This window comes from Sturnus vulgaris, chromosome 3, assembly GCF_052056855.1.
Source record: "Sturnus vulgaris isolate bStuVul1 chromosome 3, bStuVul1.hap1, whole genome shotgun sequence".
NCBI lineage: Eukaryota > Metazoa > Chordata > Aves > Passeriformes > Sturnidae > Sturnus > Sturnus vulgaris.
The window spans coordinates 43,466,289-43,492,589 of NC_142245.1; the positions used below are offsets into that span (position 1 = coordinate 43,466,289).

At 44.7% G+C, this 26,301-nt stretch overlaps 1 protein-coding gene across 8 annotated transcripts; it reads left to right on the plus strand.

Moving 5' to 3' along the window:
• Positions 1-10,264: 10,264 nt before the first annotated feature.
• AGT (angiotensinogen) lies at positions 10,265-23,714 on the plus strand. 8 transcript variants are annotated; one of them, XM_088161491.1, is made up of 6 exons: positions 10,265-10,373; positions 12,835-12,992; positions 15,864-16,680; positions 20,712-20,976; positions 21,401-21,545; positions 22,007-23,714. In XM_088161491.1, the coding sequence occupies exons 3-6, from the start codon at positions 15,891-15,893 to the stop codon at positions 22,196-22,198; spliced, it is 1,392 nt and encodes a 463-aa protein (XP_088017617.1). In that variant the 5' UTR covers positions 10,265-10,373; positions 12,835-12,992; positions 15,864-15,890; the 3' UTR covers positions 22,199-23,714. The 8 variants fall into 8 exon arrangements, with proteins under 8 accessions (XP_088017617.1, XP_088017619.1, XP_088017615.1 ...); XM_088161493.1 differs by having other exon boundaries at positions 15,867-16,680; XM_088161494.1 differs by having other exon boundaries at positions 10,327-10,382; positions 15,867-16,680.
• Positions 23,715-26,301: the final 2,587 nt, after the last annotated feature.

A 26,301-nucleotide genomic window follows, 5' to 3' on the forward strand; every position in this document is an offset into this window, starting at 1 on the left:
ACTTATTTGGAAAACATTCATAACAAGATGATTTAATCATATATTTTCTTTATCTAGTGTCCATGCTTCACTTCAGATCTTAGTATTCTGGTTTATACAAGCCCCAACACTTTTGTGATAACACGAATCTTTTATCAATTATCACACAGGTGTTGTCCCCGCTGGACGTCATGCAGGAGGGACAGCAGGGTCAAGAGATGGCCGTGGGCACAGGCAGGGGCCTGGCCACAGAGGTGTGCACAGGAGGGGTGTGCAAAGCTAATGTGAAGGACATGGAGCAGGACACATCCTGGGCAAACACAGGAAGAGAATTAGATGTTATCGTGAGGAGGAATTCTGATGGGTCACACACCGAAGGAGTTCTGCGTGCACTGTATCATCTGATTTTGAAAACAAATGCATACATCCTTGTCACCAATTTCCAGGTTTCATGACCTTGTTCATCTGACCACTGGTGAAGGCTCTGGAGCACAAGTCTCATAAGGAGCAGCTGAGGGAGATGGGGTTGTTTAGCCTGGAAAAGAGAAAGCTCAGGGGGGACCTTGCTACTCTCTACAACCACCTGAAAGGAGGGTGAAGCCAGGTGAGGAGTTGGGCCCCTCTCCCAAGTAAGAAGCAGTAGAGCAAGAGGAAATGGCCTCAGGGCCAGGGGTGGTTTGTTTTAGATACTGAGAAAAATTTCTTCATGGGCAGTGTTGTCAAGCATTGGAATAGGCTGCCCATGGAAGCAGTGGTGTGACCATCCCCTGGGATATTTAAAAGATGTGCAGATGTATGTTCAAGGATGTGGTTTAGTGGTGGACTTGCAGTGCTTTGTTGGTGGCTGGACTCAATGATCTTATTAGTCCTTTCCAACCTAAATGATTCTGTGATTTTTTTTCTGCTTACCAGCATTCACCTGCACCATTGTGTCTCACATTGGACAGTAAAACACTGTGCTGGAGAGGATGCCAGACAATGCATCACAGATGCACTGAAGGAATACTGCTCAGAGCCACACATGGATATTCCTCTTTGCTTGGAAAGGGAAGAGATGCCACCCCCTTGGAACAAACAACAGTTCCTGTAGTATAAAACACGCCCCTGAGTACAAACAGCACCCAGTCTCCCTTTGCTTTAATTGGCCTTTTGGTGGACCAGTTTAGCTTGCTGCCAAGAGATGATTTATGGAGAGCAATTAGGTGAAACAGAATTAGTTCCTCTCTGTTCTGCTATTTTTCACAGCAGTGCTGGGAGGAAAGCTTTCTTTTTCAGAACATATATTCCCATGTTTATTCCCCATAATTGCATCCATTGTTGATGCCTGCAGGCTTCTTGCTGAGACCAAGTTCCCATTGTGCAAATATATGGACTCTGTCCAAGTTTGTGAGAAGAGGCAGGCCTGGTGCTCCAAATGTGGCCGTCATTTGACCAAACTTTAGGTTTGCAGAATAGAGCCCAAGCTACTCATGTCAGCTTTTTCTACAGCCAGCGAGAAGATCAAAACCTCCAGAAAGTGACTCACTGTGTACTCATCCTTACGATCCCTCAGAAGATGACTGTGTCTTTCATGTGACTCTAGAGAGACCCTCATGGACTCACTTAGGGTAGATGCCCAGATTAAATGCATACAGTCGAGTGAGAGAAACCCCAGACAAGGGGTTAAGGCAGGTAAAAGGCATTTTAGTACCAACACAAGCCCAGGGACGTGAAGTTCCCAGAATCTCATATTCAGCCAGCAGCAAAACCAGGAACTTTATCTACAACTCCTCTCTGTGGGCCAAGGCACATTCTCATACACCAGAGTAATGTGCTGACTGGGGAAGATGTTCAGTGCCCTAGTCATGCAGACAGCACACCTCCTATGTCCCAAGGAGAATAATCATCTATCACTACAGGAAATTTCTTCTTTTCAGAGTTCAGTTGCAGATGAAAATATGTGGGCTGAGCTCTATGAGTGCTTGTCCTGCTTCAGGGGAATGCATGCAAATTCTCTCCTATGGGAACATTCTTGTGTGCAATAAGACATTTTTTCATGCTGTAGCCTTTCTCCCGGAGGGCAGGGACAGCCTTTCCCTCCTGCTTCATGTCATGACACTGCAGGAAAATTCATGTCTCTGAGATTTCAGCCTTGGTGTCAAGGCACTAAAAATGCACAGGAGAGATGGTGTCTGGGGAGTGCAGGTGGAAAAAAGAGGAGTGAGAAGAAAACACTTATAAAATACCTCAGTTCTCATGAAAATACAATACCTTGCCCAACACATGTTAAGAATCATGGGTTCATGTCTTGAAGGGCAGAAACAAACAAATCTATGTATCACGTACATGCTAACCCCCCTCAGGAGTTTTACAAGGACTAAGCAGTTTTGCTCTTTTACCATGAAATCCCCTTTTGAGAGCAGTGAAAGAGCATTTCTCCCCTTAGATGACTTGTTATTCCTGCCACTTGTTGCTCTCCACAGATATTCAGGGTGGGAGGAAAATGCAACACATCCTGTGATAGTCTCCTATGGACAGACACCAGCAACACAATCCTACTTGCTCAGGAGAGTGGCAAGCAGGATTTGAGCCACTGGCCTAGAACACTTCGCTCCTTAGGTGTTCTGGCTCAGTGAGTAAAAGCAGGGTGTATTTTAACACTCCCTGGAACAATAGGTGGACACAGACAATGAGAGGCTGTGACACCAGCCTGTGTACATTTCCATTTGGCACTCTGTCACAGCAGACATATTGTGACATTTAAGCAATACAAGACAGTATTAATATGAAATCCTTGTCACTCTGAGTAATAAAGTCCTTCCTCCAGGATTCCACTGTCTCAGGAACTGTGGGTTTGCAGCCCACCAGGCCTCTCCCAGCAGGGGTATAGTGCAGGTCTGTCCTTGGTCTGCGCAGGCAGGCAGTGAGTGAGTGCCTGCCAGTGTGTGAGAGCACTGCTGGCCGAGAGAGAGCTGTCAGATCGAATGCAATTAATTCCTAGTGGGACTTCTCTGGACACCATTAGGCTCCTGCAGACTGCAGAGATCTCTCTGCAAGCCACAGGACCAGGCAAGATTTCAAGGTGACAGCATGACAGCCTGAGTGATGCACAGGCTGGCAACGTATATTAAAGCTGAACACCATTTCCTTCCAGGTGTCTTCATTAAATGCCTGTTCTGAAACATCAGGAGTTTTATCCATTGCCTTCAGCCACGGGAACAAAGCACACAGGGAGTGTGAAGCAGTGCAATTGGAGCTGCCCACAGGCACTGCCCTCCTGCCGAGCCACACTGCTCATCCCAAGACACCAACAGAGGGGGCCAGATGGGCACTGTGCAGAAGAAGCAGTGGCTCTGGCAGAGGGTGAGCACTGTCTGCCAAGAGCAGAGTCTCAGGCACACTTACTGCTAACAGGAACAGTGTGATTTCTGTCTGCTGTTGGGTCAGACTTCCTTGGACTTGGAATTTTCTTCAAGGAAGCAGAATGTCTGACTTGGTTTTCTGTGCCTTGAACAGCTTTTAGTCTAGAAGAGACCCTTATTCACTTTCCAGCATAATTCATGGGATAGAAGGTGACATAAAAGCTTGATGCAGGAAACGATGGTTTCCATTTCTTGGCCTCCCTGCTTAGCATCATGCTACAGCTCTGGCTTTCATCCCCCGCCACTCAGCATTTGGCACGTGCTTTTTCTGAGTCACACTTATGTAATTCCTTCCCCATAAACATCAGGTAGACTCTGGTCATTCAGGATTGAAACTCGGTTATTCAAATGACAGCAACTTGACCAAATCTTTCATAACCCTGTTGTCATTACACCTCCTGCTTTAACCTTGGAGGGTTTATCCATAGCCTTTGGCCTGACTGACCCCATGTCCTCCAGTGCTTGTTGCCTGCTGGCTAAGCCCCTTCATTGTCATCTGACCTTCAGACTGGTTTAGGGTAGAATATTTCATTTTGGTGCTCTTTCTCCAGGTGTTTGAGAGAAATGACTGCTTTTGTCTAGGTCCCTTTATTGTTCTCCTTATATTTGCAAAGATTTAAGGGGAGATGTTATGTGTAATGAGTTAACCACGTTTGAAACTCAGCAGCTCTCTGCCCTTCCTCCTCTGAATTTGCATGAAGTTACATAAAACATCTTTGTTCTGTCTCTGAGATTAGTCTCATTTCGTACTGCTTGGCACCCTCTGAAACTTGACTTGATTTCAATCCAAATGCCACAGTCACAGTCACATGAAACCACACTGTTTCTGATACTTTCCATTACTTTGGCTCAATGCAGTGCATGGACTTTTGCCCAGTGGCTTGCAGCCTGGCACGCTTTGCACATGCTCCTGCACACATCCTTGCTAACTGGGGACATCTTCTATTGCTCCAACAACAGCTGAGACCAGATAAAACTGAGCCCAAACTGGGGTTGTTTTTTAAAGAAATTTTGTGCTGTCTTCTGGCAATAAAGTAATACTTTCTCTGGAGAAGACATGGCTTGCTACAGAGGGGCTGAACTATCCTTCTCTCCCTCATTTCCAGGCAGAACTGAAGCAGAGGGAAGGAGGGTAAGCAAGGACAGCTTTAGGGGTTCTGCAAGACAGCCTGAGGACTGAATAACCCTACAAAATGTTGTGGACAGCCTAGTGAAAAAGCAATGAGAAAAAGGGTACAGAAAATCAAAGGGAGGGTTTTTAAGAAGTGCCCTTTGAAAATCTTGCTGATTAAGGGGAAAAAAATACCTTGGAGGAATTGTAGGATATTAAAACCTAATTCAAGGGAGGACCCTAAAACAACGGTGAGTGTAAGAAGTCTGGTTGCTTTCATTGTGCTGTGCAGAAGCAATAGGTGATTACCCTGATGCTGACAGCACTGCAGCACCAGGAGGCAGCTCTGCTCTGCCTGTCCCCTTACTGCCTAGCCTCTGATGGGCTACCACCCATTTACACACCCAGAAATGTGAAACATCTTTTTCTGTGCTTGGGTAAGTAAGGACAACATTATCTTTGCTGGCAGCAGAAATATCATCATTAGCCAGCCATCTAAGTGCTTTACCCAGCCAAACAGCGCAGCTTTCTGAGCTGTTGTTCCAGGCTTTTGTCAGAGCTAAGCACACAATGTTGCATTAATTCATCACTTCGGGTGAGCGGCAGTTTTACAAACAAAAGAGGGCTTTTAAGATTATTTTTATTCTTTTTCTTAAGACTGTGAAATACCAAGTGGCAGTATGGGAGAGGAGCCAAGTTGCAGTATGTCTTCAGCTCCCTGAGTCAGAGGCAGTCCCTAAGGGAGCTTAGCTTTTCCTAGGAGTAATAGCATAGCTCCAAGAGCATTTGATTTTTTTTTAATTTTTTTTTTTTTAATGAGAGGAGTTATGGTTTTCAAACACTTTCATCAGGGTATGTCGCCAGCAGGCAACCTTAATCATGAATATTCTGGGCTCAATAATACGGTTCTTCTGATTTATCCCTCAAGCAGTAAGTTAAATTGTTATTTCATGTTTTTACAGTTAAAACAGAAAAGGTAGAAAAATAAAGCACAGTAAAAATAAAAATGAACCCAAAACGGCGGCATTTAAGCCTTTGCTTAAAAATCATCCAGCAAAAACAAAAGAGCAGGAAGTTCTGACTCTTGCCGCTCTATTGAAACCCCAGAACCTTTAAGTTACGAGCTCTTGCATTATTTCCTGTAGTTAAAAAAAAAAAAAAAAAAAAAAAAAAAAAAAAAAAAAAAAGTGGATATAAATTTCACTATTCCTTCCTCTTGCTTCCAGAATTACCGGCTTAGCAAAGGGCAGTAAGGTAATAACATTTCCAAACGCTGCTGGCCGGGACAGGGAGAAGCGATGCAGCGGAGCCTCCGCACGGCGGCAGCTTTGGCCAGGGAGCCAGGGAAGAAGGGATCAGCAGCGCCGGGATCAGCAGCGCCGGGATGCGCGCCGCTCTCCCTCCCGTCCCGGCGCACTTCGCACCTGCCAACACCCCCGCACCGGGGGTTCCCGATTCTGCGTGGAGCCGGTGCTGAAGGAGTGGGTGGCTGTGTTCATCACCCCGAGCAGGGAGATCCTGCGCGGCTCCTGCAAACTGGGCAGCCCCATCGCTGTCCGGCTCAGCCTCTGCTTTCTAGCAGGACCCGAAAGAGTCCAGCGCAGCCAAACCCTCGTTAGTTGTGCACCCCTCAAATTAACGCCAACCTAAAATTAAATTAAATTTTAAAAATTAAAATTAAAAGCCCCGCCCTTATCTCAGGTCGCAAAAGGGTCTGTAAGTTGTATTTGGAGCGCTGGAAATCGCGGCTGCTGTCCCAAGAGAGCTGCAGTTTTGCTGCCCCTGTGGCTGGCTGAGTGGGAGCTCCTGAGGCTCCAGAAGGTGGAAGAGTCCCGTAATGGCTGCAGTGAGGAAGGAGCCAGTCTATGTCTCACTAATGAACTGCACAAACTGCATATGATTGAAAACACCCCTCGAGCGAGGCAGGAGACCACCACAGTCTGCTCAGAGGAACACCAAATAGTGCCCAAAACAGCAGAATCCTGCAGGTTGCAGCTATTTGCCCACCCAGGCAGAGGAGCAGGAGGAGGGGTGGAGGTGTCTTGGGAGAGGCTTGGGACAAGATAATGGGGAACCTGAGTTTGTGCAGGGAACATGAATATCCCATCTTCCAAAGGTCTTTCTATGGTTATGTTTTGAATTCCCAGGTTAGGAGACAACAACTGTTCATAGTGCCCTGTGGACAATTTGGCTGGGGTACAAAAATTACAACCGGAGTTTTAAATATCTCAGTGGTGCCAGAAAAGATCGGCCACCCGAGGTATCACTTAGGAGATCTCCAGGGAGTAAATCTCTACGGAGCTTATTGCAGTAATACTGAGTGCAGCCAGATGTTTAGTGGTGGAGGCTTTTGGAGCTGAATATTGTGGCACTTCCCAGACAGTGGTCACCTGGCTGCTTCCCTTGCTCAACTTGGGTAATAACTTGAAGACTTCTGACCCAGCTGGCAAATATTGGAACAGTGCAAAATGCCTCCCTGACACAAAGGCATCTGCCAGAGTTCTGATAACAAAGCTGGCACCAGCTCTTTCAGGCAGGCATCTTGCTGTGCTGATGCTGCCATCCCTGCTGCTCTGCCTTATCCACAGGACTGTATGGAGATAGAGTGTGATGAAAAAGGTAAATACACTGGGCTGGGAGTAGAGAAACCTGGCTGTTTGTCCTTGAGATGTTGCCAACCTGTTCCATGACTGAAGGTGATCCGTGTCCCCTCTTTGTGTCCACTTCCACTCTCAGGACAGGTTGCTCTGTCCTGGCTGCTTCAGTCTGGGATTGTCTCTTGCTCCTCACAGGCACAGCTTGTGCCACAGGAAAGGACCATATCAATTATATATTGCTGATGTAATGTTAGACTGCAGAGTATTTTGAGATCCTCAGAGGGGGAGGTTTCCTCTGCCCACGCACACAGTGGGCCCACAGTCATGATTCTGTGTGCATGTGTAGGCTGGGCACAGATAATTCTTAAAATGCTCTTAAAAACTGCATCTCTTCCACTGGGACAGATAAAAAATAGGGCTATGAAAATTCGAAGCAATCTTTACCCTCAGGGCCTGCAAACAGAAGCTGTGACGAACCAAGTATAATTTTAGGCTGGTATATGTACTAGAGTTAATGCAAGCTTCTTGAGAAGCTGAAAGAGATGGCAAGATGGTGATGCTCCGTCCTCCAGCAGAGAGGATTTGTGGCACTGCCAGGGAGAGGGCAGCTGGCTCAGCCAGGGCACCTCTCCTGTGAGGAGGGAGCACTGTGCCACAGCAGCTCTTCACCTGAGTCAGCTCTCAGGCTGCCCACTCTTCAGGTGCATTTTGGCATCATCCAGGCAGACACGCTGTTTCCCTCCACCCCAGCACAGGAATGGCACACGTCATCCTTGGGGTTTACAGGAGCCAAGTTACCAAGTTTTCCATTGCTCCTTGCGGTGAGAACCCATGGCAGAAGCGGGATAATCCCTCTCTTTCATCATCTGTACTTTGAATGTTATTATTCAAAAGCATTTTTGCAATCCTCTTTACACAAAAAATTGGGCAAGCTGAGTACTTCCCTCATGCTCACCAGAAGCTTTCACAGAAAAGTGGTTCCAGCCAGCCTGGGCAGAGGTCAGGCATACTGAGAAAACACAGGAAAAATTACATGCAAACCTATTCCTGTTTTATTAAAACAGCTAAAAAAAATACTACTTTGCAATGCCTTTCCCCACCAGAGACAGCAAAAACAAACAAGTAAAATCAGATCCATGGCAGTTTGCCACAGTTCTCACAGAATGGGAGGAAATTTGTCTTACTGACGTATAGAAACTTGCCAGAATGGTACTCCTTTCCTATTTATTCACACTGGAAAAATCACCAAATACTCTGTGTGCAGCTGAAGTTAAAACAGAGCCCATAGGACTGGCAGGAGACAGAGACACATTTTAGACCCCAGTGCAGTAACTCTGCCACAGTTTGTACTGTACTCTGATTAAAAGAGGAAAAAAACTGAAACACAGCTAATTAATATGAAGAGCCTACCCACAGTTTTTGAAAATTGTTCGTATTTTCCAGGGTTTATGTTGGTTTTGAAGAGATAGCAGCATGCTCGTAAATGCTCTTTGCACAGGAACAATGCTGGGGCTGAGGGCTGGGTTTGCAGAGTGTGGTGTGTCATTACTATAGCACTACTGAGGGTGTTTTCAGTCTGTGCTGCAAAATGAGCCAGCGTAAGCTAGCCTCAGCTTATTTCCACAGCAAGTTGAAGACTATCCCTTGGAGAGAAGCATGAGAGATGCTGGAACAAGCAAAATTCAGCTGTCTGTCTGGAGATTTGCCGAGTTAACAATCACACCTGGACCATCATGTTCTGCAGAGGCCAATGGCCATGCCCTCTGCTATTTCATTTAATTTCTTTTTGTACCAAGACGTTTGGTCTCTGCAGCATCCTCCAGCTGTATCTCCTGCAGTTCAGCCGAGCAAAAGGGTTCTTCCTTTATCTGTGTTGCTTGGTCATTTTACCAGGAATGCACTGATTCTGGCAATATTACAAAAGAATGATTCAAGACTTTCTGTCCACCTTCACCATTTTATGTTTCTACTTCCCATACTAGTGGATTCTCTTCCAAATGGAAATGTCTTGGTCCCTGTAGGCACTCTACTCCTCTACAAAGTTTTTCCCTGGATGTCTCACAAACGATCATTCTTCCATTCCATCCTCACGACCTACTGCCACACCCGGGGTAACCACTGCAGCAGCTGATGAGGCAATATCCCCAGTCTTCCTTCTGTCAGATCCTCCCACATAGGCATTCTCTTTTGCCTTTCCTCCCTGTCATTTTCCCAGTGCCTCTTTGCCCTCTCCACTTGGAGCCTTTTTAAGACTCCAGGCTGTGTTCCCTTACCAAAACAGATGAGAGAGGGAACATTGTGAATGTTGATGGGATGTAGAGGTTCACAATTACCAATGTCAACTCACAGGCTGTATAAACAAACTGTTTGTGGCCTATTTCTCACTCAAGGTACCATTAGGCTTAATAGAATAAACCCTCGAATTTAGTAATGAATTATATATACCATGTATATGCTATTATGTCAAAATTAGCCATATATTTATTCATAATCTATGTATGCCAGACATGCCAACTCAAGTTAGGAAGACATCATGGAAAGGTCTGTGGTCTGAGCCTGTGAAAAGTGCAATTTATTATCCCTCCTCCACGTCTGCCACCTCATAGGAGACAAGATCATCATCACAGGAGTACATTTGGCCCTTTTGAATTCAGGTCTCAGAGCAAAATTTGGGAAAGCTGGAAAACAAACATAATGAAACAGAATAAAATATTTACTATTGCCTCCACACAAAGTGCTGAATTTTATACAGCTTTTGCCAGAACAATTCAGATCAATGAAAACACTTTTTGACAAAGTGAAAACACAATGTTCTTAGGCAAAAGAATAGCCTGGTCAATCAGTCAACATTCTAGCTTGCACAAACACATTTTCCCATTTGAGGCTGAATTACATCTGCTGTGTGTAGGGTTAGTGTTCCTCTGCCAGGGTTAAAATTTCTGAAGCCTTTTTGAGAATTTTTTCATGGGGCAGGGGAGTGCTTCATTTAGCACTTCAGAACAGTGGGGCTGAGGAGGAGATCTGATTCCCTGCAGGATACCTGCAAGGAAACCCACAACCGCAGCACCAGTGTTTTTCCAGCCCTCTTTGCTCCCTCTCAGCAGCTACCATGAATAACAAGCAGGAAAAACAGAGGCAGGTTTTGAAGAGAAATGAGGGCAGCGGTGGGGGGGAGAGGGGCGGGCCCGGCTTATGCAAGAGTGGGTATAAAAGGGGGAGCCGAGTACCCCCTCCAAAATCGGAGTGGGGCAAAAGGAGAGCACGCACCTCACGGCTGAAGAACAGGTTTGAGACGTCTGTGTTTCTTTGTACCTTTACCGTGGCTGTTGCAGGGAGAGGTTCATTAGAAAATGTGTGTGGGCCACCAGCTTGTTTTGGATAGGGGATGCTTGTAGAACAGCCTTGCTTTCACCTTCTTGGATTCCTTGTTGCCAGAAAGCTTTTTGACCAAATTTGGCCCAGTGCAAGTTCTCTGGCACAGCTCTCTTTAAGGGGCAAAATCCTTAGACACCAGAGCTGAAGGGCAGGATAGAGACTCCACTTTCTAAAGTCGAAGCTCTATCTTTAAACACACTCTCATTCCTAAAACCATGGCAACCCAACAAAAAAAGCCTGACAACAGAGTCCACATATAGTAATTGGAAAAATGATCATGCGCTCCTGCTCAAAAATGTCTCAGAAATAAAATGAAAGACTAACTGTAGTTAAGTACTACTAGGATAAAATATGTTGCAGGTGTGGCAGGATATGTTCTTCGTAATCTGAAACCCTCTCCCTTAGAAGAAACTGTTAGAAGATAAAAGACAAATATCTAAGAAGTGTGTTGGTGTGTGATGCATCTTAATAGGGGAATATTAATTGAGTGAGCACAAGTAACTGGCAAATGAGGGGGAGAGCTGTGGCTGAGCTTTGTAGTAATGCATGAGCATAAGGTGAAATCAAAGGTTCTCCCTCATTACTGGGGCCAGCCAAATTCCCCATGGCCCAAAGCAGGAGGAGACTGTGGTGAAAACAGGACATTGAACATTACCTGGTGAAACTTCTTTTTCTGGAGAAAGCTAGGTATTTTAATTTGATTACTTTACTGATGTGGGGGCAAGGATGGGGGGCAAAAAATAGACTTCTGTGTTCCTCAAAGACACTGACCACATTTTTATTGACAGAAAACAATAGAACTGAGTGCACAAACACCAAAAGACATCCAAGGGTCAACTTGGCTGAAAACCCTGAGAATATTCAACTAAATTGAACTTTCTTTATGTGGCAGAGACACCAGACCAGCATACTAGATTTGTTGTTCAGGTGACTTCTGCTCCTCCTCTTCTTCAGGGCAGCATCCCCTGCAGCCAGGGCTGCCTGTTTAGGGCTGGTACTTGCAGCAAACGGAGACCAACAGCTGCAGCATGGCTTGGTCATGATCTTCAGGAGAGCTGGAAGGGAGATGCCCAAACCAGAACATTGTCTGGATGCTACAGAACAAAGGCATAATGGTTTAAGGAAAAAAAGTACAGTAGGTGAGGGGTTTGTGATTTCCCCTTTCAGTGTTTATTGTCCACAGCAAACATGAAGTCTGACAGCTGTACTATATGTTATTTGCATTACTTGTAGCTTATTAGCGAAAGCCAGTAATTCTTCTTAATAAGGATACTTTTCAGAGTTTCATGGAATACAAAGTGCCGTTCCATGAAACAGCTTTCATTTGTGTGTCCTCAATACAGAGAGTCCTGGGATGGGTTTTGTTTTTACCTGTGTTCAAGCCTCATCTGGGGGGATGCAGCAGACCAGCTACAGCTCATAGGCTCAGCCTGGTCTGGCCATTTGTGTGCACTGCTGATGCCTGCCCAGGCCCTCAGGACCCACATGGGTGGTAGTGCAGGAGGCACAGATTTGGGCTGTGCTCATGTCTCACCCACAGCTCCACTGGCCTGCACAGGGCCAGCTGGCTCCCCTGGTCTGCCTGTGGGAAATCTCCAGGGTAGAGAGGAAAGAAGGGGGATTGCAACCTGAAATCTAACTTGATCTCTTAGCATTTAGCTGAGCAATATGAATTTTTCATTTTTCATCCTTCTATCTTTGCCTGTATTCTTTGCTCACTAGAAGCATTTTAAAGCTGTCAGGAGATGGTACAAATGCTCAGGGATTGTTCTGATGCTTCCTCAGCTGAGATGCTCAGGCAGCAAGAGGACAAAACACCTTGAATATTTCAAACTGTTTGTTTAATCCTTCAGTGCATGATAGCATGTTATACAAGCCTGGGGTCACAACCACTCTTGGACCTCATTAGAGTGAGGGTTATCAGATTGTTTAAATGAAAAGCAGGACTTTGTCAGAGACAGAAATTTCTCATCTCTTTGGCATTAGGCACCTGGCACACAGCCAGGTGGGCTGGCAGGACTCAGCTGTCCCTGTCTCCTCCTCCATCTTTAGGAGCACTGAAAACATCTCCCTCTCTCAGCTCCGTCCTTGAACCCAACATGTAGCTGGGCACTGCAGTACAAATCATACCTGACTGGCCCTCTAAAATCGAAGCACAGATGATAAATCAGCCTTACTCCCGTTAGAACCATGGGATTTTAATTACTGAGGATAAAGGGCACTGAACAAGACCCAGTCTAACCAATTGCATTATCCCTAGTTTGATCCACTGTTTATGTGCTTAAATAGGAAGAAGGGGCACACCAAAATCGAAAGATTGTTTCAAAAGCAGCAGAAAGATCTGCAAATTTCAACTCCTTTTCCCAAACAGGACTTGAGAGGTTGAGAATGGGAGGGATGAAGTCTTTGTGATCCAGCTCTGGCAATCTCACCTATCTGGCTTTCATCGTCTCCATTTCAACACGTTTTGTTCAAGAGGAGAAAGAACAAAGCCTTGACATTCTGAACCGTTCAAGAGGGAAAGAAGGGGTAAAAATTGAGAGCTTGATCACTTTATTCTGCAGTAGTATACATGTCTCACACACTGATGGTCCCCAGGCTGCAGGGTAGAGATTAAAGGCAATTTATCTGTGAAGACAAAAATCTGATCCAACTGTACAACAAATATAAGTACATTCCTTTCAGTCTGGCACAAAATGAGGTCTTTTCAGCTCCTATAATCAGTTATTCTACGTAGTAAAACGCCTGTGTCTGCCTTGGTAAATGTGTAACTGCAGGCCACACAGGTGTGCTGCTCCTGGCTAAAGGTTGTGTGTCCATCCCTGGAACTTTCTACGCAGCTAGTGCTAAGCCGGGCTCAGGTTTCATTGGGCGCTGCCTGGCCTGAGGTAACTTCTCTGGGCCCCCAGGCTGTGAGGTAAAGCAATTTGCGCAATGCCGTGTCGAAAGGGCAGAGCTCCAGCTGCAGTCCCACCTCCCCGCAGGGCAGAGGTGCCGCCAGGAGCTCGCCCGGGGGCTGCAGCATCGCAGGGGCGACAAAGGGGCGACAACCCCCAGGACAGAGGCGAGTAAAGCGCTCTCGCTGCGTTTGCTTTGGCTGCTGCCTTTCGACTCAGGTGTTCATGCTTTTCCAAAGGGCTCGGGGCTCTCTTCTTTAGCCAGCTAAGCCACGCTGGCTTTCCACAGATGGGGCTTAGGGTAAGTGCTTGGCAGTGAGAACTGCTCCTCTTGCTTCTGCTCATGGAACAAAAGCTGAACAAGGGGCTCTGGCAGCCAGAGAAAAGTGACCACTGGGTGCCAATGGCGCCTTATGGCACAGGGCCACCCTCCCTGCTGTGCAGAAAAGATTAAGTAATGCCTCAAAAGAATTGTATGATGGAAAGAACAATGTGGGAAGGGCGCTCCTTCTAATCTGTGGCTTTTTGGTTCGTTTTCCTGAGCATCCCAATGTGAAAAATGAGTTGAGTAGTCTAGAAATCCACTAGCACAGCAGCTAGTGGATGTGGGAAAGTGAAGTTGGGAAGGCACCTCTCAAGATAATTTTTTAACCAATTATAAGCAATGAATATGCTCTGTCGTGCATGTCACATGCAACCAGCAGGGTTGGGGAGGTGAAGAGGGGTCGGGAGTAAAGCAGTACGACTGTGCTGCCCATAGAGGAATTTAGAGGATGAGATGGGTGTTAATGGGGAATAACAATCCTTGGGTGAAGGCACAAGGACAGAGATATACAGCAGGTCCTCCCCTGCAAACCTTTGGGGAGCAAATAGTTTCGAGCTTGAGCCAAAGGTATTCAGAAGACATTTAGACATCCTGAGTGACCATCACAGCAATAGAAATTCCATTTGCAGCTGTTAGATAGAAGCCTACAACCTGGGAATGTAGATACCCATGTTAGCAGGCAGACATACCTAGTATGTCTAGTTACCAAGTATCTGTACATCTCAATTTTTGTATATGCAAGACAGTGGTGATACTGCAAACTGGGATATTATTAGGCATGAAATATTTGGGGACCCCTCAGGGGAAAGAATATGGTTATACATTGTAAATTAGGCTGGGAAAGGGCCATGTCTTGAGTAGATGGATTTAAACACAAGCACTTCCACCCTGTGTAAATTGTTGGTGAGACAGACATTGCTCTGTGTCCTCTCAAAAGGCTCAGGCTACCAGAATTACAATACCTGACAGACTGGTGTGACTCAAAAAGCTTTGGAGAAAGAAAGCAGAGAGCAGGGATTGGGTACTGGCAAGGCTGATAGCATTTTGCCCATTCAATGAGCTGTGTAGAACATGAAATGGGTAAAAGAGGGTGAACAAAGCTACAATAAACAAGGAATTAATAGTGGAATAAAAGTACAGCTCTGAATAACAGCATTTTGGCTGATGATATGTGTTACAGATGCATAATTTTCAACACATTTCAATTTGGATTTCAAATACACAGATTAAAAGTCATAAAATAGAAATCCGAGAAAGGTACAGCAGAGCAATTAGTTATCAACAAGTTTGATATAGGAAAAGAGGAAATTCTAAAAATATAAAATTTATTAGTGGGTATAGTTTGCCAGTGTGTGTGTGTCCATGACATTCCCCCTATGCATTACATCCTTTGTGCTAAAACACCAGTGACATCCACATACAGTAAAATTCTCTGCTTCTTGTCAGGAAAAACAAGGGCAGCAGGTGGTCTTTTACCTTAGCAGAAGATTGCCTGCACAGCTGAGTAGAACTCAGCCTACCCCTTCTAACTCTGTATTCAGACATAGAAGGTGCAATGAAAATGGTTTCAGTGTGAGCACATTTGTGTAAGGGAGCCTGGAGTGTGTTGGCTAGAAGCTAGAATGAATGTTTGCACTGGGCTATGAAAACTCTTCTAGTGCCAAGTATTTTGCTGACTAGACACACAAAGCAGGACCGTTCTGTGTTTGGACCTTAAGAGAACTGATTTCCAAACCCACTTCCTGCATAACAGCAGGCACATTGCTTAGCCTGTGTGTGTGTCAGCAAGGCTCAGTGCAGCAGTTTGCAGAGATGGCTCTGACCAGGTTCCAGGAGCAAATGTTGTTGCATTTGTTGCAAAATAAGGTTTTGCAGAAGTAGCATGCTCTGGTTTGCAGGCATAACCAGCATCCACACAGTTCCCATGCTAAATCCTTTGGGTACTGCAGTGGGTAGTGGAGTCACATCTGTGCTAATCACTTCCCAGCTGCTGCCATTGAAACTGGTGTTTGTCTCATCCTGGGCTTTTTGGGGGCAGAGTCAGACCAAACACCACTAAATACTTAAATTCCCACATTTGTAACTCCAACACAGCACTAGCACTTCACCCTGTGATTAAGAGAAACTGTATTTGAAACAGACTGACCAGTCTCCTTTCCTCCTCATTTTTCCTCTCAGCAGACACCGTGGAGGCAATTTTCCAGCATGAATCTGGTAGCACATCTTCTCTGCTTGTTGGCTTGCCTTACCGTGGTGACTTGTGACCGCGTCTACGTCCACCCTTTCACTTTGTACTGCTTCAATGAGACCGACTGTGACAAGCTGGAAAAATTGGTTCAGGAGGGAAAGACTATTGTCCCTGTCTCCATTGAGTCCCAAACCACACCTGAATATGAAGGTGATGTGAATGACAAGAACCAGTTGGAAGCCCCGAGCCTCAACACCTGGGGCAAGGAGGAACGGGGCTACCTGAGTGGCTTGGTGTACGTCCTGGGCATGCGGCTTTACAGTGCACTGCAGAAAGCACAGAAGGGCCAAAATGTGCTCCTGTCCCCAACCAGCCTCTACAGCTCCTTGGTGTCATTTTACCTGGGGGCCTCAAATCAGACTGCACTTGATTTGCAGGGTTTGCTGGGATTTATTCCCCCCTCTGGAAACCTTGACTGCACCTCCACGGCAGTCGGAAAGAATTTCCTTTCCAGCCTGAGGACAATCGATAGGCTTGTGAAGAACGGGGACAAGGAGCTGCTCTTTTCCAAGACACTGAGCCTGTTCTCTGCCCCTGGCATACCCCTCTTCCAGCTGTTCATGGAGCTCTTGCTCCCCAGTGCTGATGCATTCTACGCCCGAGCTGTTGACTTTACAAATCCAGGCGAGGCAGCAAAACAAATAAATGCCTTTGTGGAGGCCAAAAGCGAGGGCCACAGCAAGTGCTTACTGTCAGACATCGACCCATCCACCGAGCTGCTGTTTGTGGTGCACGTCTGCTTGGCAGGTATGAGGCAGCACTGCGCATTTTGGGAACAGGCTTGGGGAAGGACGGGCAGTAACCCTGCTCCTGGGAGGGAAGCAAGGTCATCCCTGGCCAGTGGGGAAAGGGAAGGGCTCAGATAAAAGACTGGACTTCTGCCCCTCACCACTGTGCCAGGGATCCTGCCTGCACTCTGTCATGAGCAAGCAAGGGCAACAGGGAGTGAGGAGGAGGGAGATGGGCTCCAAGAAATTTTCCTTGTCCAGGAAACTAAGGATTAGGAAAGGTGTGGAAAGGTACATGAGAAAGAATTGTGCAGCATTTCTGGCTGCAAAGGAACTAAAAGTCGTGAGGGGTCTCCAGCAAGACTGATGAGGGTGTAGCTTTAAAGAAAGCCAGAGGAGCTGGAGATAGCAGGCCAGAGGTATAGATACAAAAAAGGCTAAAAAATACTGTGGAGATGACTCCTCTAGTGGCTATTAAACACAGAAGTCTGGTGGCAAAATCTGGCTCAGGAAGCAACATCATCAGTTATGGAAGCAGGGCAGCTTATACAAACCTAGAAGAAATAAGGCAATCCCTTTGTTGCCTAGGGTCATTCCATGCTGCTGTCCCAGAAATCCTCCTGCACTACAGCTGAGCCTTCACTTCTGAGTGTAGCTGCTTTCCTAGATCTCGTGACTGAACGCAATACCAAAGACTGCACACTTCAGACAGCTTGCCTACCTGGGATTGTATTTCAGAAAACTTGCAGTGAGCCCCAAGTTCCTGAGTGGGCTCTACTGCTAAAGGTGGAGTTGTGGTGCCCAGGAAACCTTTTTGTGCCCCTATCTTCCCAACTCAAAATTGGATGTCAAGTTTTCTTTGCCTTTCATGGGAGCTGTCATTCTCTCAGCAAGCTGTGGGCATCAGCTTTCTCTTCATTGTAGGATCTAGCACAGATATACTACAGAAGCAATTGTGTTACAGACTTGGGCATGGTCACAAAAGCAGAGTTTTCTTTTAGTAGAACCATTTTTTCCTCTTCTTCTGTATTGGAAACTTGTAATTTGTATAAGTTTAGAAACACATGTTCGAGGGTCTGCATCACTGGGTCAGCTCTGATGCATTTGAAATGTTGCAGTCCCCACACATGGGATGGACAGTATTGGCTCAAGAACAAATTAATTACACAAGCAATTACCTTGTAATAAACATAGAAGATGACTTTAGCATTTAATTTGCCATTTGGTTGTGAAGGGACATCCATGACAGCTGATGCTGTCATGCTCCATGTCTGTGCCTATAGCTGCAGAAAGGAAAAAGTAATTTTTTTTTCTCTGAAACACATTTTAGAAGCTCTGAGATGCTATTAACAGCCATAGCATTGACAAAGTGACAGAAATCCATACAAAACAACAGCTAAATGTTCCAGTGGTCTCAAATGGTGTTCACTTGCACACAGTTTTCTTCACATTTGTAGACTTGCTGCCAAGCAGGGCTTGCCATTTAGAATTCAGTGCAGAACATCAGGTGCAAGTTTCACTGGGGGCAGTAGTTTCTTTAATGCTAAACGGGATTATCTGCCTGTGGAAGGGGCTGACAGCTGGTCTATGAGCCAGAGGGTTAATTGATAAGGTCTACTTCTGAAAGGAATTTTACCAAATTTGGCCACTTTTGTTTGAAGGTCTTGTACAATTTTCCATGCAAAAACCTGTTGACTATCATTTTGCCCTGAATTAGGAACTGCTTTGCAAACAGAAAAAGCCATAGGCTCCTTACAAGCAACATTCATATCAACACTCTGCATATCTGATATTTTTGGTCGATCTATTTTTTCTAACAAATCCCAATCTCCCACTTCAGCTGCTTTCTTTTTAACATGCTCCCAAAATTGTAAAGGGTGTCGAGCGATCACAGTCACTTGGCAGGGGGGTAAAGTCCAAGGAGCAGCAGGTTTGATTTATTACCAGATTTTCCACAAACAGATCCACGCACCAGTTCAGATTTTCTTATCACCGGTGCTGCATCATCCTCACTATCGCTGTCGGGCAACAGAGGACATATTGTTAATGACTTCATTTGCTTGTGCAGTTTGGAGAGAAGTGGGGGGCAGATGGCTCAACTTGTTCTTCAGTTTGTTTCTCTTGTAAAGTTGTTTCAGCTAACTGCTGTGCCAGAGAAATGTATTTCGATGTAGCACTTATTCAGCCAACTGCTGCACGGGAGAGGGATAGGCAGGTTTGACATAGTCTTTTGGGGACAGATACCGAGGGGTGTTATCAGCTTGTCACTTGTTTCCCATAAAAACAAACCCCGGAGAAATTTCCACAGAAACAGCTCCAGCAGGCTCTACTTCAGGGACAGTCTCAGACTGAAATTTTCTTTCCTGTTCTCCCCCTTCAGCTTCAGTCTCTCACTCCGATTCTTCCTCTGCCTCCCACTCCCTCTTATCCTGCTCTGTTTTCCAGTCTTTTAAAGTTTCATAAAGCAGTCTCCAAGTAGCAGCCAAATCTGCAGCTGACTTGTCCCCTTTAGATGTCACGTCCCATAGTCTTTTTCCAATGTCTTTCCAAGCTCTGACACTAAAGGCAGTGCTTGCATCAGTTTCAAAGTCTTGCGACTTGGCTCACATAACATACTACGAAAGGCGTAGTCAGAGGTCTCAATACCTTTTCTTTTCAACAAAGCTTTCCATGTAGATAAGACAGTGTTTTCTTCACTTGATAAATTATTTCCCATTTTGTCCCCAGCGGCTCACCTGTACTCCAGGTGTCAAAGTCAACTGCTCCCAGCTGTGCTGGGTTCTGTGCCTGGCTGCATGTCACCCTGCAGCCCAATTGCAGATCACGTTTGGTGTCACCAGATGTTGCTGTGGGGTGGACACAACACGTGAAGGGATGCAATATACTTCAGAAGGCTAATTGCTGTTTATTTTAACAGCATGCTGCCTTTTATGCACTCTACAAAGTTTACACTTTATTCATTGTTTACAATAGACCAACATAACGTTCATGGGTGCAAAGCAGTCTCCATCACTGTTTTCAACTTTCACAAAACTTTTCTAAAAATACTTTTCCCAGCTGCAGGTCTCTTCTCTTCTCTTCTCTTCTCTTCTCTTCTCTTCTCTTCTCTTCTCTTCTCTTCTCTTCTCTTCTCTTCTCTTCTCTTCTCTTCTCTTCTCTTCTCTTCTCTTCTCTTCTCTTCTCTTCTCTTCTCTTCTCTTCTCTTCTCTTCTCTTTTTTCTCTTCTCTTCCTTAGTGAAATTCCTTTCAGAGTAGACCTTATCAATTAACTCTCTCTGGCTCACAGACCAGCTGTCAGCTGCTTCCACATCTGCCCAGCTGGGCAGCAGTGTTGATCGATGGCAGTGAGAAAATCACATGTTGAAATGCAAAGCTGCACAGAAGTTGTGCAAGGTGGGAGCAAGGCCTCTCATAGTTGTGAACTGGGAAATAAATTTATTTTAAGGTCTAGTAAATGTTTGAGTATGTCCTTTTTAACCTCCTTGGCTCAATCAACACTTGGGTATTCTGCTTACAGCCTTCCCCATTGCTTTGGTTTGTAAGATGGTGAAGGGTGAGACTTCAGGCAGAGCTTGTGATGCCTTCCCTCTCCTGAGCCCACCCAGCTGCCTGAGAGTGCTCCTGCAGCAAGGGCTGGCCCTGATGGAGGTGCTTCCAAACATGCTATCACTGCACTCAGGGGACAGAGAGGAAACCAAGCAGACCCTCTGCACAGACCTGTGAGCCTCTGGGGACCATGTGGCAACCTGGGAGGAAGAAGTCAACCAAGCAAGCACTTTCCTGTCCCCAGGAAAGGCCACAAAGCCAACAGAAACACAGCAGCTTTAGTCACAGTCCTGATGGTCATGGTCCCTGTGCTGTGAGCTTGATGCCACCAGAAGGCAGATCAAAAGGGAGAGACATATGATTACAGTAGTTAAATGTGATTTTATACATGTAATCCTTCTTTAAGGCACAGAGCATTGTTCTTAAAATGACCAGATAAGGGGGTAGAGGGGAGGAGGGAAGGAAGATGAGAATCAATTTCTCATTTCTTGATCTGTTTTTCAGCGAATGTTAAGCAAGCCTTCCCGCTCAAAGAGCCTCAGGAGTTCTGGGTGGATTCAAGCACAAAGGTCTTGGTCCCTATGTTGTCTATCAGGGGGACATTCAAGTACAAAACCGATGCCAGTGGGACTTTTTCCGTGGTGGAAGTCCCCATCAGCAAGACGGCGCTGCTGGTGCTGCTGCAGCCCATCAATGGCAGTGACCTGGAGCACGTGGAGTCCCAGGTGACCTGGGAGTCCTCAGCCTGGCTCCAGTGGCTGTCCCCAAGGTAGGGAAGGGGCACGTGCACCCTCCCATAGTAGGGATGGATGGGATGGGGTGGGCCACACAGACCTGCTTGCTCATCCGGGCTCGGATCCTGCCAGGGAGGCTTTGCTACTGAGCACAAAGAGAAATTCAGGGGCCCCACCTCAAAGGCCCACTTTGGTGGGATCAGCTTTTTATCTGGGAGTATTTCAAGGAAACCAGCAAGTTTCTTTGCATCCCTCCCACAAAGTGGGATGTTCTGGGGTTTAGCAGCAGACCCAGGGTGAGTTCACACGTGGAAACAGTAACAGGCACCCACTTGTGTGCCCACACACCAAGCACTCGTTGCAGTTGTTTTCGCATGGCCATTCCCCAGGACTGCCCAGCCACGATGCTTTCACAGTGAACAAGCACTCATTTGCCTCCCTCTCTCCCTCTCTCTGCAGAGAAATTAAATTAACGCTGCCAGCATTAACACTAGAAGACATCTCTGATCTACAGGAGCTTCTTGCAGATATGGAACTGCCTGGACTGCTGGGAAAGGGGGCAGATTTCAGTAGGATAAGCAACACCAGTCTAACAGTTGGAAAGGTAGAGTGCATATCACTGGCATTCAAAAAAATTTATGTTTCCTGCACAGTTTCAGCCTCCTAAGCTGAATAAATTTATCTAGAACAAAGCAGTCAGAGACATGTAAGGGACACGCTTAGTAGGGGGCTGAGTATCACAGCATATGTTTTGGATTTAGTAGGAGAATAATGGTGATAACACAAGAGTTTTAGTTGTTGGAAAGTTGTGGGAGGGAAGAGTGAGCAGCTGTGTGGTACCTAGCTGCTGGCTGGGGTTAAACCATGACACAAGGGTAACAGGATTACAGACCAGCTCAGTGTAAAAGCAGTTATACAGCTTTTGCATGTTACGGACAAGTACTCCACATCTTTTTTAAACATCTATGGAGTGCAATGTGCTTTATCATTTACCCAGACTCTCATTTGTCCCATCATAATCATGCTCTGATGACTCCAGAATTACTCGTATGTTTTTCCTTACAGGTAATAAATAAAGCCTTTTTCAAACTGGCCAGTGATGGAACAGATCAGCCAGAAGACCCTGCAGCACAGAAGGAAGATGGGGCGTACCTGGACATAACACTGAATAAGCCATTCCTTTTTGCTGTGTTTGAAAAGCAGTCAAGGGCAATGCTTTTTCTTGGCAGAGTAGTAAACCCTCTGCATGAGGATTAAATGGAAACACAGAGGATAAGAAAGGGGTGGAATGATGCACATTTCCCATCACTTTTTTCTTATTCATCAGATAGTTTTGTGATGTTGTTGAGTGCTCTACTTAGCTTTGAGATGAAGCAGTTAGTGTTTGAAATACAGCTTTTTGAAAGCTAACACTTTGCAACATTTCATCCTCGTTCATCTATTTCACGTGAGATGACTCACATCCTTCCTCCAGCTTCCATTTTATTCTTTGTCTCTCTTTTGCTCCTAGTTCCCTTTTTGGACGCAGTGGGGCAGGGCAGTGTATCGATGCCAGGCATCAATCTGAAAAAATAGATTGATAAGCAGCTTTTGCTATAATATTTTTATTTACGATTGAAAAGGACCTCTTCATTCTTTAAAAAGCTTTTTAATTGTACCATCAGTTTTGCAAGAGAGACTCCCTTTTACATTACAGTGAAGATTTTACAATTATCCGCAGAGATTTCTAGCTTCATCAGCAACATTTGCCTTTAAAATTCTGCCAACAGCACAGGCAGGCTCTGCTTGTCCCACTGAGACAAGATTTTTTGCCTTGGAAGCAAAAACATGCTTAGAGGAAGTTTTTCCTTTCTGCAGGCCAGATGGATATGTTCACTTCTTAACTCTATGGAAATGCTAAAAATAGGGTTTGGTAGTATTCATGAACTGTGATGGATAAATTCCCAGAGTCTGACAGAATTATCTCTGATTTTTTTTAGGTAAAAGAAATCCCACAATGTCTACTATTCCAGTACAATTCCATTTCTTTGATTACTTTATAACCTGTGAGGCATTTCTTACAGCCTTATAGCAAAGAAGGACATTACTGGTTAGAGTCCAATTCTGCAAACTTTAACATATCCAAACCATATGTTCTTTAAAAATAGCATTAATGGCAATAATATATATTAGTATAAAGAGTGGATGTGGTGCAGCTACTTGTGAATAAAATGATTACAGCAGTACAGTTCAACTCTTAACAGTCATAAAAATTTGAAACATTAAAGTGGAAAAACAGATTATTAGGTGACTCTTGAATTAGGAAGTGAGGAATTTGGAGACAGACCTTGGTACTGAGGAAAGCCTGGAACAAGGATTTCCACCTCTCATCTGTCAATTTATTGTTAGCACTGATAGCACTTAAAAATAACTGCAAACCTCTTTGGCAGACCATGTGAGACCGTGTATCCCGCAGTGCACAGCAGCTCATTATCATCCACAGTGGCCCAAATGTGTATCTAATCTAAATGCACTAATACCAGCAGCTTGATATCAGTGATGTGCATACATGACACATCCTTGTAGCTTCATGGAAAATGCCATAACGTTATAAATAAAATAACCCTCACAATACTAGGACACAGCATCTATTTATTTATCCATTTATACTGTATGTACTCCAGATGCTCTAACGTCTAAATACTGTACTTGTATTATACACAGAAGTAAATAAGTATGAACATGCAGGGGTAGAAAAATGCAAATAAAGTCACTTCCAAGTTTCTTTGCCACAGTTTGGTTGGGCTTTCGTCCATAAATGAGTTCTGGCTTCTGAAATGTGCTCCAAATCATTTGTGTTTTTAAGACAGTAAGTTGCATATTATCAAGCACTACAGCTGATGGTATAGCTCTGAGCATGAAAGAGGCAGCTTCATACTAATTTAAATGTTATGCCATTTACTTGTTGAAGTCAGAAGGTAGCATCATCTACAAATAAAATCTCAGACCATAAAATATTCCATTTTAATGAAGAAAGTGGAAAATAACAAGAGGGAGACTCTGGCAGAAAATTCAGGGAAAAATGCCTTTATTCACAGCTGATTCCAGGGCTGCATGCTGTGGAACTCCATATCCCTGTCCAGTTATAGGTAGAAAAACAAAACAAACCCATCAAACACACTTTTCAGAAAATAAATTTTGTGATGGAGAGCACCCCTCCACTGACACCCTGGAGAAGAAAAGGAAGAAGGAAAAGGCAGAGACAGGGAACTAAAAGTACACTGACCAGAATAAGGACTGTGAACAGAGAACCAACTCTGCTTCCTCAACAATGTATATTCTCCTGAGACTTGTTTCTGACAGCAATTTTACATGTAAAATTTTTATGGCATTTTATACTCTTCACTCTCCTCCAATTTTACCAAATTTCTCTGTCAGGCACACCACAATGCACATTCCAAGCATCCTAGACACCACTCACATATTGAGATCCCAAATGCAATCTACAGCCTAATAATCTAGTGAATGAAGCACTTAAAATTCTAAAAGGTGGGAGATTTGGAGAAAGAGAACAAAGGCAAGAATGAGCTTTTTAGGTTTCATCAAACAGCACAGTTTATCCCTGCGCATAGCTGACAATTTACTGACAGCTTAAAAAACAAAACAATTTTTAAAAAATCTGTGCAGCTTGCTTCCTCATCCCTCCAGTTCAACCTTGAAAATACAATTGTTGATGGAAAAAGGAGAGTAAATATTCCTTGAGTGGTCCAGCCAAATATACATACTGTTAGTTATCTTTAGATGACAAGATTAGAACAGTCTGGTCCACTTCTGGTATAACCTACCAAGTTGAGAACTCAGTTACCATTTTAGAGGAAGACATGCCACTGGCTCTTTCCTCAATATTGTACAAAACCTCTTCCAGCTAAATTCCCAAGATTAGAAAGGCATAGCAATTTTTTCTACAGGTCCTACAAAGGAAGAAGAAAAAGGCACAAAATCAAAACTGCCTTACTGCCATGAAGTGCACTTCAAAAATTACCTAAGGAACAGAAGAAAGAGGATTAGTAGCACAAGACATCTCCATTGGAGTACACATGGTAGATCCTCTCCTCACTGATCCACAGTGTTTGAAAATACTAAAATTCAGTTTACTAAAGTTAATTCACACCTCTCTTTCAACGGGGGTATCACACAAATTCTTACCTGATGTCTCATTCCACATAAAGAAAATTGAATCCTATTCAAGAGAATAAAAATAAAAGATGGAGAACTGACATAGAACAAGTGATAGAGACATTTAAGGCAATCATAGGACCATTCAGTAATTTTGACTTGCTCCACAATGTTATTTCCTGCCCTGAAATTAAAGCTTGTCTTCAGTGAAAAAGAACAGAATTCAGCCTATATCCTCAGAAAGTTGATGAAGACAAGTAGGAAGCGTTGTTGTTGCAGAAAGATGTAGAAAATCACTTGCAACTCAAGGACAAGTAATCTTTCAGTGCCTTTTTGGTTTGGTACACAGACTACATCCTTTTCCCCAGTTTTGGACAAACAAAACTCCTGTTTTCAATCACTAGTGTGCACAGATATCAGAATCTGCTACTTTGGTGACGCTGTTGTAGAAATTTTATTGTATAGATATGCACACCTGCTGAAATGACTAGTTGCACAAGCTGCAGAGTGCATTTACAATCCTACAATCTCAGTCTCAGGCTACAATTTACACATCCATTTTATAATAAGAAAACTGCTGAAAACAACAAGAACTGGGACGATGTGTCTACTCCTGACTCTTAAGAAAATTAAGAGGTGTGGGGAGACCAAGCTTTCTATGTTCATCTATTAGAAGCCTGGAAAAACATAATACATACACAAACTTCTTGTTCAGAAGCAGAAAGGGTTACATCCACTAAGTAGCGTGTGCCTAAGGCTGAGGATTCCATGTGCCTGAAGGAGACAGATTTGTCATCTGACAGGTAGGTCTACTTTGCTGTTTCTTTTTTCAGCAATTTGGATGCTCCCTCGATTGTGTATGTGCCATGAATGGAGAGAAGCTAAGCAAATTAGAAAAGCCAAACCCTGCTCTCCATTACCCAAGATTGAATCCATGCACCACCATGTAATTTTAAGCAGCAGGACTTTCCTCACTGCCTCCCTTCAAAAAATTTGTGTTAGAAAAGTCGTAACAGCCACCTTTCCTAATTGCTTCAAAAGCGCCATAATCACATGGTTGCGTCTTCTCAACTAAAATATCATCAACTTCCAACAGTGAAGAATGAAAGCCCTCAAGCTGTGAAAGGTTTTCTCACTACAGCTTCACACAACAGCCATGTGCTACAAACCTCATATCTCCATATCACTTGGAAAATGTGCATAAC

What these genes read in the sequence shown, in the direction of transcription:
- AGT (XM_088161491.1), top strand. Translation starts at nt 15,891, where the DNA reads ATGAATCTGGTAGCACATCTTCTCTGCTTGTTGGCTTGCCTTACCGTG. An exon ending in GGTGCACGTCTGCTTGGCAG is followed by an intron (nt 16,681 to 20,711) that starts GTATGAGGCAGC and finishes TCTGTTTTTCAG; the next exon opens with CGAATGTTAAGCAAGCCTTC. An exon ending in CTCCAGTGGCTGTCCCCAAG is followed by an intron (nt 20,977 to 21,400) that starts GTAGGGAAGGGG and finishes CTCTCTCTGCAG; the next exon opens with AGAAATTAAATTAACGCTGC.